Source organism: Anabrus simplex, chromosome 1, assembly GCF_040414725.1.
Source record: "Anabrus simplex isolate iqAnaSimp1 chromosome 1, ASM4041472v1, whole genome shotgun sequence".
Lineage (NCBI taxonomy): Eukaryota > Metazoa > Arthropoda > Insecta > Orthoptera > Tettigoniidae > Anabrus > Anabrus simplex.
The window spans coordinates 140,326,227-140,342,208 of NC_090265.1; the positions used below are offsets into that span (position 1 = coordinate 140,326,227).

Sequence of the window (15,982 nt, forward strand, 5' to 3'; positions counted from 1 at the left end):
CTTCTTCTTCAGGATCGTCGTTTTCTGTATCGCTTTGCCCGCCATGTTCATGTCACACAGAACAGTTTATCACCATACACAGACCAACTGAACGGATGAAAACCATAACGGTATAAGTGACTTTTTTTAAAAAATGAGTTAAGTGCAGGGTGTAACTCCGGGAGGGTGTATCTTTTCACCAGCAAAGAGATACAAGTGATAGCGGTAATATTCTCCGCTCTAGTGATGAGTGGTATAACTACAAATAGCATGCTTTATATGAGTGTTAAGATGTTTAAATGCCTTTTTCTCTGAATGAACAAAATGTTACTTATACCGTTATGGTTTTCATCAATTCAATTTACAAAAAGTTATCAGAACATGGACAATGGATTCGCAGAACAACTGTATCGTAAAAAGCCTTGAAGCAACCTGAGACACATTCTCAGCAATGACGCAGACATTCCGAGGCGTCTGCATACCAAGCCGACCAATCAATGGATTGAACTACGATTCCTTCAAGGAAGTATCAAGAAATATAAATAAATAAAAAACGATGACAACAACACGCAAATTTAGTAATTTCAATGTACATACACACAAATAAATTCTTTAGGAAGGATTTGGCGCGAACTACTCGACTGGTGTGAGATCGGATAAAAATGAATAGGACAGCAATAATCACATCTAATGTGAATGGAATTAGTTTTAAATTATGACAATAGATGGCAGAAGTGATTAAGAATAGCCAGACGGCTATAAATAATCATGTTATTTGCTTTACGTCCCACTAACTACTTTTTAAGGTCTTCGGAGACGCCGAGGTGCCGGAATTTAGTCCTGCAGGAGTTCTTTTACGTGCCAGTAAATCTACTGACACGGGGCTGTCGTATTTGAGCACCTTCAAATACCACCAGACTGAGCCAGGATTGAACCTGCCAAGTTCAGATGACTATAGGCAGCTAATCCAACGTAAGAACACATTTAGAATTACCAGAACACCTAAAGGCATCAAACCCAACACTCCTGCGACAGTTGTTGATGCCTTTAGGCGTTAAACCCAATTAAGGAGTTAATGATGATGATAATGAGGATAATGACTTCAAAATGGAATGAATGAGCACAGGCTCTTCCACTGTCATTTCTTCACTTGTTACACTTTCACTATTACAAATTATTTTGTTGGACTGAGGTGAAATACTTCTTCAGTTTGCTAGAATTGTAAGATTTACCTTCTTGCGAGAAACTCTTTTTACAAATGTGACAAATGGCATGTTTATCACTGACAGGATCCACTTGGAAATAGTTCCACACTTCACTCATATTACTATCCAAAAGTGGCAGAATATGAAACACACTTGCTTCTGTCACTTCAAAATAACCAACTTGAAATTTTAAAATAGTAATGTAAAATCAAAGTCAGGTTTCATGCTAAAGGTGCTGACATTTTTACAGTAAGTTGTTTCCTTGCTTGTGATTGTGATTGGCATGCCTGGTCTAGTCCCGGTTGGGAACTGGTTCTGAATTGAGCAGGAACCAGTCAATACTCTTCACGGAACAGATTGGGATGGGGGGCCTCAACCCTGACATGGCGTATCCCAATGGCTGATAGGGGAAGTTCCTGTAGATATGCAGGGCAGGTGCGAATAAGGTTATACCAAATAAGCACACCCGGATCAGCCAAGGCAATCCACTGCCTTTTGGATAGGGTTTTGACCCAAAGGCTATAGGAGTAAACCCAGAAAGAAAATCAAGCAGGGCCAGAAGCTTTAAGGGAGCAGCCTTCTCACTGTCCTAGCTCCATCGCAAGGTTAATTACCCATATGGTGTGAATTTCAAAATAATTCAGAGAAATAGTAGATTTGAAGCCAGACAGATCAGAATACGACGAATTGGTGAGAAACGGAATATGAGAATCGGAACCTGGAATAGTATCTCTCTGACAGCCAAGGAAGTGGAAGTGGTGATGGAGATGAAGAAATACAAACTCAAAAATCTCAGGATCAGCAAAGTGAAGAAAAAAGGAACAGGGGAGATGGAACTGGACCAGGGATATGGTCTGAGATATTCAGGAGTAGATAAGAGAAGTACAGCTAAAGAAGGGGTCAGAATTACCACAAGTGAACAATTAAGTAATAAAGTGGTGGATTGGAAGGCAGTAAGCACAAGGATAATGAGATTAGATCACGATCAGGAAAATAACTGAAAAGTTGCTCTCATACAAATATATGCTCCCACCGAAGATAAAGATTAGTTAGAAAAGGAGATTTTTTACTCAGCTCTCCAGAGGACATTGGACAAAGCTAGAGATACCATAGAAATCGGTGATAATAATGGGGAACTGGAATGCTAGAGTTGGGAATAAGATGAGTTCTGGTCATGGAAGCTTGGGAAGGTCTAGGGCAGAGAGAAGTCTGAACAGCAATGGGAAGAGAATACTTGAGTTCTGCATAGATAATGAAATGCGAACAGGGAATTCTTTCTTCCCTCATAAACAAATCTGCCAAATTACCTTCGAGGCAATAAGCAGAAATGCACGAAGTACAATAGACTACTATGTGTACACAAAGAATACCCACTATGATGTAATGGATGTGAGGGTATTCCATAGTGCAGAACTCAACACTGAACATCGTTTATTGGTAATGGAAACCCGGTTCAGATATATATGAGAGTCAACAAAAATGAATTATGTCAAAGTGAAAGTATCTGCCTTAGAGGATATCTCCAAGTGACGGGAACATGAGAATAAGTTGAGCAAAAAATACAGAAGGAGCAAAATCACAGAGGTATGTGGAACATGGAAGACAAATGGAAAGTGATGAAAAAGACAATTAACCAGGTAGCTACAGAGGTGTGCAGGATCAGCAGATTCAAAGGAAATAGGAGACAGACAAGATGGTGGAGTGAAACAGTAAAGGAAGCGATTGCAGCCAAGAAGAAAGCACGGAAAAGATATATGAAATACAAAAGTGAGGAAGACAAAGGAACATATATACAACTAAAAATGCAGCAGGGAGAGCAGTCAAGGAAGCTAGAAAGAAATCCTAGGAACAGTTCGGAAGGGAAATAGAAGAAAGTTATAAGGATAATCAAAGAAAGTTCTGGCATATGATGAAAAGCTTGAAGGGAAAAAGGGACAGAAAATCAGGAACATTGAGGATAAAAATAACAGGCTGAAAACCAACATAAATGACATCCTGGAAGTGTGGAGTGAATATTACTCAGAAACCTTCAAGGAAAGCAATAAAATGGTGGGCATGACACCAAAGGAAGTGACAACAATGGAGAGAGGGAAAAGAAAGAAGGTATTAGTTTGAAGGCAGTGTATGAGGCAATTAAGGCAATCAAAACTGGTAAAGCAGCAGGCTGGGATAATATTCACCTGGAGTTTGTAAAATTTGGAGGAAGAGAACTAGAGAAATGGATCTGGGATCTCTTCAAGTTGGTTTGGGACTCTGAGAAAATACCAGAAGATGGGGAGGAGAACATGATAGTTCCCATTTACAAGAAGGGAAGCTCAACTGACTGTCATAATTACAGAGCGATATGCTTAGCATGAGTTCTCCAGAAGTTATATTCAACTATAATAGAGAAGAGACTTAGAGAGCAAGTGGAGAAAGAACTGGAAGAAGAACAGGCTGGATTTAGACCCCATCAGCAAACACAAGATTGGATCTTCTGTTTGAGAAATGCAGCAGAAAAGATCCTAAATCGGGAAGGAGAACTATTTGCAGCATATATCGATTTGAAGTTGGCATTTGACAGAGTTACATGTAATAAATATCATACACAAACTTTCAGCTATAACACATGTAGCAAGAAGTCTACTGTTGCAAATACTTCTAACTCATAACATTACAAGCTATCTTTGTCACCGTCAAATGATTCCACTATTATATGCCTTTTCAACTAGAATATCTACAAACTCACAACTTGCAACATTTGAGCATTACTTCAGATTTTGAGATGGTCCAGAGAGATCCTATTTGAAACTGTTCTTCAACTTCTATTCTACAACTTCATATCCTCAACGTGTTCTACAACTTCACCATATGCCTCTGACTTTCGTCTTTTATCTTCAAGATTATGATTAACTTCGGATCTCTCGACCAACCTTTGACTTTTATTCTCTCTTCTTTACTTTGATTATATACGATTTTTTGCCATCGTCTAATTATAACCACCAGACTATCAACTTTATTTTTATGCAATCTTACTACTTGTTGTATAACAATCTGTTGTTTTATCCATTGCACTTATTTTAGCAGCCTTCTAATGTTAATTTTGTTAATACTTCCACTATTATATCTCATCACATTGTATTTTTTAAACCATCATTGTTATTTTTAATGTTATTTTACTTCAAATCTCCTCAAGATTTTAAAATTCATTTCATTATTACGTGTTATTTAGACGCTTATTTTTAATTTAAGGTTAAGACTGTGGCTGATGATGCCTTCAGGGAAGGCAAAACATGTACCACTATTAGTTAACAAATTTATGTAAATCATCCACGACTAGACTTTGTATTGATTAGGTGGTCTAATAAATAACTTACTGTTATTATTTCAATTTGACAGAGTACCGAGAGAAGAGCTATGGATGGCTTTACACAGGACACATATTACCTCCAAACTGACTAGGGTGATTACAGGAGGGTTATAGGTATAGTGAGGACAAATGGTCAAACCTCAAAGGAATTTACTATGGAAAGAGGTGTCAAGCCAGGTGATGGGCTTAGTCCCCTACTCTTTATAACATTCATGGATCAAGTTGTTAAACAATGTAAGAGGTGAACAAGTAAATGCAAAGTTGGACATTTCAAGAAGAGACCAGTGTGGATACAGGCACTAGTATACACAGATGATATCACACTTGTGGCAACATATATAGATAAATTACAGAGGGCAGTGATGGAATGGGGGTGCGCACTCCAAGACAGAGGGATGGAAGTTAATGTTAGTAAAAGTAAAGTTATTCACCTTACTAGGAAAGAACAAAAAGACCTTAACACCAAGTGGCAGAATGAGATTTTAGAACAGGTTCAACAGTTTGAATATTTAGGCAGCATCATAACAGCAGATGGGAAAGTGGATTCTAAAATAAATCACAGAATCCACAAAGCTAACAATCTATATTATAATATTAATAATGCCATCATAGAAAAGAGACAAGTTACCAGGAAAACAAATGAGAATATACAAATCAGTATATCTTCCAGTGCTGACATATGGATCTGAAAGCTGGACACTGCAGAGTAATTTCGAGAGCAGACTCACTGCCACAGAAATGAAGTATTTGCGAAAAACAGTTGGAAGGACAAGGAGAGATATGGTTAGGAATACTAGGACAAGGGAAGAGTGTCTTAACCAAGAACCACTGATCAGTTTAATTGAAAAGAAGGAACTTGGATGGTGAGGATGGAAGAGGAAAGGAAGCTTAAACAAATATTCCAAGCAAGACCAGCGGGAAAAAGAGGGAGGGGACGACCGAGGCTGGAGTGGGACACTTACGTCTTTGACCTGGTACAATAGAGGGGAAAGACTCCAGCAGAATTGAGAAGATTGGCACTGGGCCAGACTTCATATGGGAAGTGGATGACGGACTCGATGCCTGCGAGGGCATTAAGGAAAAAGAGAAAGAAGAAGAAGAAGTGATTATGATTGTACTACTAAATACGTAGAAGTAGCTCATGATTCCATAACTGCTCAGAAGTCTGATGATTCTTCAGCAGTGAATTTGGCAAACAAAAAGTAACATTACTGTACTGTAATACAGCTATAAATAAATGCCTAAATAAATTGAAACAAACATAAAAAACGTCGTGACTTTTTTTTTTCTGGCCATGTATTATGCAAATGTGAAAGATTTTACCTTTGGAATGAAATAGCCTTTCAATTCAGTATCTCTGGTAGCTCTGTGAGGGACGGTAAGTGGTGCAATTGAATTGATGCGTTGAATCTCCATGAGCACGGCTTCCGTGTACTGCAAACTGTAAAGAAGAACAAAGAAAGATTATGATTTAAGCAATATTTCTATAGCCTATGGACTTCTAGTATGCCCATTTAAGGAACACTGAATTAGATGGATGTTTCTTGGCCCCATAAATGGTTGCAAGAAGGCGGTTGTCACCCAAAGTTTTGTTATGTAGTGCTTAATGAGGCTTATTATACACCCATTGAAGACAAGATCAAAGCATCTAGAAGGTGTGGTGGAATTGAAATGAAACTGAATGCATTGAAAAGTCATATGGATTTTAACAGTTCCACGTTTAATTTTACGCATGTAGTCACGGTCAGAAAACACATTTCCATTTTTAAATTTCATACATCGCCTAGTTACTGCGTTCCCCTTTCTTCCTATATTTCTGTATGAATGTTTCAACTTACAACATTCCTGAAGTTTCTAACTTAGGTGCAATGACAGTTCCAGTTTATAACTTTTAAATAATTTCCAGTTCTAATTTGATGATGAGACAAGATAAAATATTCAGTCTAATAAAACATGATTTTGTTATAACCTATATTTGAGTTTGAAAACACATTCAATGTGCCATTCCTAAATACTTATTAAGTGACAAGTAATGCACATGAGAATGCTCTATGAAATGCTCAGGAATTACCCTGACATAGGATATACTATCATTTATAGACACAAAAACACAAATCCATTGTACAACAGCTCATTATGACCTTGGTCTGCCCATTTGACTGCTGCTCAAACAGATAGCCTGCAAATAAAGGAGTTCCACAAGGTGACTGGATCCACTGCTTCTCATATTATTATCCAGTTCCTCAGTTGGTCTCATAAGGCTGAGTGAATCCTCTTCCTGCCCAGAATTAAAATTCTTGTCTGGCTGGAAATAGAATGTCACAGCATCTTGGGTCTGGATACATGCGCCAATTTGGTTTGTAAGTACATTGTATCCTCTCCTGAAACATGTCAGCTTTTAGCTGTTATCACTGGCCCTTGATATACTTTAGACTGGCACTGGAACTGAGCTGACATCTGATATGGTCCCACACAAATTGAGGGGATTCTATTGCTCATAGGAGGCAGGTCATAGAAATGTGTGCTAACCAAGTGAGTTGGTTATGCAGTTTGGGGTGTGAAACTTTTAGCTTGCATTCAGGAGATGATGGGTCCAGCTCCATGGCTAAATGGTTAGCGTGCTGGCCTTTGGTCAAAGGGGTCCTGGGTTCGACTCCTGGTAGGGTCGTAAATTTTAACCATAATACGTTAATTCCCCTGGCACAGGGACTGCGTGAATGTGTTGTCTTCATCATCATTTCATCCTCATCATGATGCGCAGGTCGCCTACGGGAGTTGAATCAAAAGACCTGCACGAGGCTTCTCCGGAGGCCACACGCCATTATTATTCAGAGATGATGGGTTCAAACCCCATCATTCGCAGCCTTGAAGATGTTTATCTCAGGTTTCACATTTTCACTCCAGGCAAATGCTAGGGCTATACTTAAATTAAGGCTCTGCCTGCTTCTTCTTAGCCCTTTCCTATCCCATCATCACCAAAAGACCTCTAAGAATGTACTTGAGTGCAGTCTCAAGAGGGGTAATATGTCACTGATATACCACAAAGTATTTATGATATGTTCAATCACTTTCTGAGTTAAATGGGATGGTCTGAAAGCAGTTAAAACATATACCATAAAGTGGGGTAATTTCGACCATACAGGGTGAATTTGGCCACTGATGAATAACAACATTGATTTTCTCCTTACTCCCATACTAAAAAAGATGAAATACTTGCACAAACTAAAATGCACACACAATAGAATGCTCTATCAATACTCAGTAGTCCAAAGAACATTGACGGGCTCATTGTTGAGTCAATTGATTTATTTCGCAGCCCCGACTATTGTCTTGTTTGGTAACAGAAGAAAACAAAACTGTTCCCTAGCCCTAGCATTCAATTCTCTATTCCAGTGGTTTATGGCATCAAAATGCAAGTACGTCTGATAACCGATCAACCCAATTTGATGCAGTTTATTCAAATAGGTTTTTCAGAAATAGTTTTGTGATAAAAGTTGTCCTCTTCCAGGGTAACTTCAGCGATGCCAAGAACATACAGGTATTGTAATTACAATCCTGTTTACTTCAAGAATGCTTTAGAAGAGATTAATAAAGGCACAATAACAGTTCAGTAGGCATCTGAGAAGAAAGAGGAAGTTTATCCAGACAAGGAGGGGAAAGACAGTTCCCATTTTCAATGATAAATGTGCCTGAAGACAGACTATGTTGCTGCAGTTATCAGTTGACATGGATAATACACATTTAAGAACTTGATTGATTGCCCAGATATTTTCTAATTTAGAAGGCAGAGTATTATGAGGACAGTCTACAAGATTGCTTCCTTTTCAACCTTCTTTTCTCTCCTTACAATTGGACTTAATGATTTTCGTACAGTTTATTTATTACCTTTTGTACCATTTCACATAGTTATGCTATGCAACATGTAATTTGTAATATCATACAATACTTGTATGCTTAGGCTAAATAAAACAGTTTCTTCTTCGGAGAAAATATGAATTGTTAGGAAATATCCTGTAAATTTGATCACTACATCTGTTTCACCACAAATTGTTTTAATTTGTTTGTGATTATTGATACTGGGGCATTCTGCAGGTTTTTAAAAAACTGTCACAGTGGCTAAAGTAACACTAAGTTGAAGAAAACTTCATTTCTTGAGTTATTTATATGGTGGCCAAAGTTACGGCACCTAAAACATGGGGTAACTCCGGCCACCCTTTCGATAATCATAATTCATTCCTGATAACAATTAGAATTACATTTGTATTTTAAAATGAAGAACAAACATGACAGAACTTATATATTTCAGAAAATTAGAGGGAATATTTCACATTTAAATTTTTAAAATATACGAAAAAGTGGCCGAAGTTACCCCATTTTACAGTAATAGTTTAGAAAGCATAAAGTGAGGATTCAAAGTGTAATACATCTAACATCTGAACAAACTCTTTTATTACAGACTATAACTGATTATAAACTTCATTTTATCCGTATTGGCAATTGATCTCTTACATTAATACCAAAATAGCATTTACTATCCTCCTTAAGTCAATACATTAGTATCATCTTGTTGTTTCATGCTGTTTCTTTTTCATGAAGATGAGTAGTTACTAGACTCTCAATGACCAGTTGTCTGGGTAGAGACAAAATAGGATTTCATTAAGATAAGTTCGAGATTTCAAGTTCATAAGTATTTAAAAAGAAATAAACATAATTGTTTATATTATTTCTAAATATTTGAGTATGATTTGATATAATCTGATGATGTCCTTTCAAGAACAAAACATGCCATTCTTTTTTAATTAAGCTGTTTCCTTTTCTTTTCTTCTTGCTAATTGCTTTACGTCGCACCGACACAGTCTTATGGCAATGATTGTTTCCTTTTCAGGCACAATACTGTTATCATATGTTTTCTTTTTCAGGTAGTTTATGAATTTTTTACTCAAAATTAGTTTCAGCAGACTGAAGAACCTAACCATTAAAAATTACCTGAGTCAAAACTGAAAAGAGATGGCTTCAGACGTTACAAAAATTAATAATTACAAGTGACAAATTTCATAATTGTCATTTTTTAACATTACATTTTTTTAAAGAAATTATTTTAACTGGTCCACCTTTTCGAATATACCTAGACTATCCACTTAATTATAAATGGAAATTATAGTCATATTTGTTGAGTAGTACATGTTTCGACTCACATTCGATCATCAACTACTGAATATTGTGCATAACATTTGTGGACATCTTGTTTTTTCACTCCTTCTTCTCAACCCCATACCAATGGAGACTGAGCTTGGACTTAAATGGCATCCAGAGTGTCGCAATTCATTTCAACGATCCCAGAAAGTATGGATCTGACACTAATATTGATCTTCTGTGAGAACACACACCTATCTTCAAATGTTCAACTGCAATAGCTGTTTTTTTATTTTTGTTAATTGTAGGAACCCTGCTCTAGGAATGGGAAAAGCATTCCTGAGGCAACATCAAAGTGGTTGCTTGACAGAGTCTATTCAACAAGGCCTAAGGGGGAACATCTTTATCAAACCACAGAAGAAATGAATATTTTTTTTTTTTTTTTTTTTTTTTTTGCTAGGGGCTTTACGTCGCACCAACACAGATAGGTCTTATGGCGACGATGGGATAGGAAAGGCCTAGGAGTTGGAAGGAAGCGGCCGTGGCCTTAATGAAGGTACAGTCCCAGCATTTGCCTGGTGTGAAAATGGGAAACCACGGAAAACCATTTTCACGGCTGCCGATAGTGGGATTCGAACCTACTATCTCCCGGATGCAAGCTCACAGCCGCGCGCCTCTACGCGCACGGCCAACTCGCCCGGTGAAATGAATATTCATTTTGCTACTGCCATATACAAGTTTGACATAACCTTTACAACAAACAAGTACTCTTGTCATTAAATAAGGTCCAATAGTGCTTAAGAGATGTTCCCTTGGCCCATCTGTACACATTTACAAGCATCTGTTTTGTTTAGTGACAACATTAAGACTACTTCCACATCTACACCATTTTCCACTGGTTTTCACAGATAAGAAGAAATACTTTAGACAAAAGAAAGTTTGTAAGTATGTTTATTATTTTCTCATCTCATTTTATTATGTCTTATGTAACCATCTATTTTTAAGATTTTAATTTTCAAGATGTCTACCACAATATTTTGTAGGTAAGGATGCTCCATTGTGGGTCAAAACATGTACTGTATATAAAATGTGACTAGAATTTCTATTTATAATTAAGTGGGTAGTCTAGATGCATTGAAAATGTGGACCAATTAAAATAATTTCTTTTAAATAAATATTTTAATGTTAAAATATTCAATAGCCTAATAACTTGAGAAATCTTGCACATGTTTTTATGCAATTTTCACTGTTGCCCAGAGGATCTCCCAGAAAACGTTTCTATGTACTGTCCCCTTCTCCAGGGTCGCTCAGTTGGCGGAGCAAGAGTCCCAAAGGGTGGAATGTTCGCAGGGCCGACTTTACTGTTTCGGGACCGACCGTCAGAAATATTTATATTTGCAGGGCCATAGGTGACTGGATAGGTGACATAACATGAAAAAAAAATTGGAACAAAATAACAATAACATTTATCAAAATATAAAACAGTCTGGACAGTGCATAAGAAAAAGAAAAAAAAACTATTTACATAAATATAACTCAAATCGATTGATTCTGGTTTGCAACATGAATATAAGTCCACAGCATGCTCATGGGTTCCATTTGATTCAACCTGTCTTCAATTAAACACCATCCGAAGTCATACTCTAGGTCAAATCCTCCATTTATGGAACTGTAACATTGGACCAATCATAATGTTAGCGACAATGTCGTTATGACCGATAGTGCTACATTAGATCATGAAATTACAATTTTCCCTTGTGGGATAAATTTTTACAAATTATTTCTACCTCCTCATAAAAGTTTGGATAAATTCCCATCAATTATTTCTCATTAAATTACCATGTCCTTTCTCTGAAAATATTAATTTATTTTCTAGAAATTTCCTTTATTTTAGAGAATTCAGTAATATTTTACTTCTAAAAATATTTTTCCAATACTCAGAAAATCCACTTACAAAATACTTGGAAAATCTCAGAACATTATCGTAAGAAAAATCTCTCAATCTTATATGAAAATTTTCTTTACAATACCATTGGAAATTCTTTGACAAATTTGTTTGGAAATTCCTTGGCAAATTTCCCCTCCTTCATAGATTATGTTAGACTGTATTCCTTTTATAAACCACATTGAATGATTTTTCACTGACTAATACACTGTGGATAGATAGAGTGTCACATAGCAAAACGCACAATCAACGTAAACTAAAATTCCATTGGACAATAAACCACATAAGAAAAATCGCTAAAAGAATTTACATTTATTGAAACACATGGATAAGCTGTCACATAATAACACAATCTCCCCCAATTATTCATCAGCAGATTTTATCACATTTTCAAGGATATCATTATTATTATTATTATTATTATTATTATTATTATTATTATTATTATTATTATTATTATTATTATTATTATTATTATTATTATTATGTCTCCCTTCAGAATTAGGTTGAAGACCCTCGCATTATTTGCAGATAATAGCAATGACTCATCATGACCTGTGATAAATGACAAAAATAGGATGAATAAAAACATCGAAGAAATAATCATCACCATCAGTTAGGGATACTTCGAAGAATGCACTCATAACCTCAGGGAAAGAGAAAAATAATTATCGAGTCATACTTAACATAAGTTGTTGAGCGGAAGTCTATTATTCCCTGAATAATTAATTATATCACCATAAATCACAATTATCCTCACGACTAACATGTACCCTAGTGGTCCCATGTCGTCTAATATCATAAAAATTTATCATCACAATCATCACTCACATTTAATTCTCAACAACCATTTTAAATTGTTCTGACTCATTATTATTATTATATCCCTGATTATTACTCCTAAAAGGTCCGACTCGTTGGCTGAATGGTCAGCGTACTGGCCTTCGGTTCAGAGGGTCCCGGGTTCGATTCCCGGCCGAGTCGGGGATTTTAACCTTCATTGGTTAATTCCAATGGCTCGGGGGATGGGTGTTTGTGATGTCCCCAACATCCCTGCAACTCACACACCACACATAACACTATCCTCCACCACAATAACACGCAGTTACCTACACATGGCAGATGCCGCCCACCCTCATCGGAGGGTCTGCCTTACAAGGGATGCACTTGGCTAGGAATAGCCACACGAAATTTTAAAAAAATTACTCCTAAAAGCATCTTCTTGATGAGCTGCCTACTGTCCACAGTTATCACCTTCCCTTCTAAGATCAGTCTTACTTCACAAATCATTTCTTTATCAAGGCTTCAATTTAATTTTATTTTAACATAATCCAACTAATTACATCCTTATTGTCATGATTTTTATGAAGTCGCACATTATTCTTTTATTATTATCATTATTATGCTTATTATTAGGCTTCATTCCCCCCGTAATTCATTTCGAAGACCTTAATTACTTGTAACCTTGTGAAATTCACTAACAACTGGGGTTTATCAATCATTGAATCAACACAGCAATATTCCAAGAATATGCACAAAATGAAACTAATGAATCAATGAATCCATGACTACTCTTCCATCACCACCACTTAAATACTACATCTCTAACTAATCTACATTTCATTAAATAAGAATACAATCCAACTAACAATCTACTGAAAGAGAAGAAAATGTAACAAGAGTACTTATTATTCCAATGTAAATCTCCGGCGTCTTGAACGTAGCTGTAGATGTTAGTTCCTCCTCGGGATTATGGTGGATTGTAGATGAACAAATTCATCGTGCTGGCTCACACACGTTGGCTTAACACATCAGGATTCTTGTGAAGTCAAATAGCATAGAATCACTCCAGCCATGTTTTAGAGTTCCCAGGATTTCATTCTTGGCCAGTCCATGATGACGGCTGGCCTTCATAGGTGTTGCTGAAACTAAAATTTATTATTAAAATTTGATCCACACTCATTGTAGATTAACAGTTTGTCTTACAGTACTTAACTGGTGCAATGATGTACACTTTGGTTCAACCCTACAGAAAGCTTCAAATCTTGAGCTCATATCTCAGTTTACAGCACATTGTTGAGTTGTCGGAATCTCGGATAATCTACTGTATTACTGATGAAACGATGTTCCTTGGCCAGGTTTGTTCTAGAAGATTCTATTTCGGTGATAATCTTCCCTCGTAATTCATACTAGAACATTCCACAAATTTCTGCGGCAATACTTGACATAATGTGAGCACTGACTGTCCGTGGTTTGGAAAGTTCCACCCAGGAAAATGTACGGCAATAATATATCGCACTAGACTGAATCGTCTACACGTAAAATTAAATTAGCACTCTTAAATATCATAGTCGTCGTGCAGTACTAGATTGTAGTCAGTTAAAACCACACTCTTTGCTTTCTCCACTGGAACTGTACTGTTCGACGTCTCTTCTAAAACTCTACTGTTTGCTGTCTCTCTTCTGAAACCACACTGTTCGCTTTCTCCACTGGAAATGTACTGTTCGATATCTCTTCTAAAAAAACTCTACTGTTCGCTGTCTCTCTTCTGAAACCACACTGTTCGATGTCTTTCTAGAATGATTCTCCGACCAACCAACATCTTCACTAATTTTCATTAGTCATCAGCTATTCTGCGACGTGATTCATTCTTCAAATTTGGAGCAGATCTTTCTGGAATGTCATTCCTCTTGGCCTCTGGCTCGCTAGGTAACGTAAACCCTGTGACGTGCGGTGACCTTTATCGCCTGACCCAGTTCGCTCTCGTCCTCAGCGGAATGGTACGGTAATCAGCTGGTGCTTGCTCATGCGTAGACCCGTATTGCATTACGAAAATTAAACCAACTTCTCTAAATCCAATAAAATACCATTTGGACGGGTACAGTACCTACGTATTGAATTGTGGTGAAAGGAAGCCAAGCAGTAGTGGTTTCTCTGAAACAAGTCGAAGAAAAAGACACCATGCAAAACTTTCTCAGCTTACACTACCTAAACTGTTAAAGGTATCCACAGATTATATGCTTAAGAATTGTAGGGCATTCAATATAATCTGTGGGACTATATAGTTATCTTTAAAAGTTCACCTCCTGTGATATTTTTTTATGTTTGTTAACAATAGAACCCTTATGATAGGCACAAGAAGGGTATACACTCAGCTTACAGTTATAATTCCAATATAAATGGTCCCTATGGGAATCAATATCTATATCTTACATTTAGAACTCGAGAACCTCTAGACTGATTTTTATGTGGTTTTCACCGTTGCCTGGAGGATCTCCCAAGGGAGGTTTCCATATATTAAATATTGAACTGCAATGAAAGAAAGCTAAGCCACAATGGTTTCTGCAAAACAATTTGAAGAAAATAATGCCACAGGAACACTTTCATTGCTTATAATGCCTAAACAGTTAAATATATCCACAAATATACATTTAAAGAATATAGGAAACAAAATGTGTTCTGTAAAACGCGAACACCGTCTTGGCTTACGCTGCCTAAACTATTTATGTGCATGAAATTTATAGCACAATAAGTTCTACAAAAAGGTATGCAGGAGCACATAGCTATCTTAAAATACAGCCCACAATGACAGGTTTTATGTTGTACTTCACAGTGAAAAAGTAGAAAATATAAAATAGCAATGTAATGTGTGGTTGTCAAATACAGCCATGTATTTTTAACATTAGTCAACACTGGAATTATTACCTTCTAGAAGTTTTTGCCTAACCTCTGAAACTCAACGTTTATTCAAATCCATTTCACTGAAGCTAAAACAGATACACCTTTGAGTTCCACCTAATGATATTTCATAGAACTCAAAAGGTACAATTGCTTGGATTCATGAAAACTGGTCGACGCTAGTATACTATTGCAGTAACGTGTAAACAGTGTCTCATAATAAAAGTTGTAATAATTACTGAAAATCAGTTCTGAAATTATAGAAAATCTTACTTTTTTTTTCAATAACTTGCTTTACGTCACACCAACACAGATACGTCTTATGATGACGATAGAAATCTTACTTTAATGCTTGAGGTGACCTTCTTCGATCTTCAAAACAGTATCTATTGTACAAATTTTGACATGGATTTCACCAATTTTGCACAAATATTCTTTATATCTTCATTATGAAACCATACATTGATAAGCAAACGTATCATGCTCATATTCTTTGATCTATCCAGTTTTTCTTCGTACAAATGGCCATACATTTTTTATGGGACTTATAACGGGTGAGTTGCCAGGCCAAGGGAGCACTTGAATGCTTTTTTTCTTCTATAAATTTGTTCACCTTTTTGGATGTGTGATAAGGTGCCAGGTCTTGTTGAAAAGCACTACCACCATCTTCAAAGAGTTTTTGTAATGTGAATA

General features: G+C 36.6%; 1 protein-coding gene across 1 annotated transcript in view; it reads right to left on the minus strand.

Annotated features, from left to right (window-relative positions):
* LOC136884963 (methyl farnesoate epoxidase) overlaps nucleotides 1-15,982 on the minus strand; it is a 157,962-nt gene that overhangs the window by 12,821 nt on the left and 129,159 nt on the right. The window contains exon 8 of the mRNA XM_067157312.2: nucleotides 5,857-5,974. Within this exon, the coding sequence (XP_067013413.2) occupies nucleotides 5,857-5,974 (118 nt within the window). The remainder of the gene's footprint in view (nucleotides 1-5,856; nucleotides 5,975-15,982) is intronic.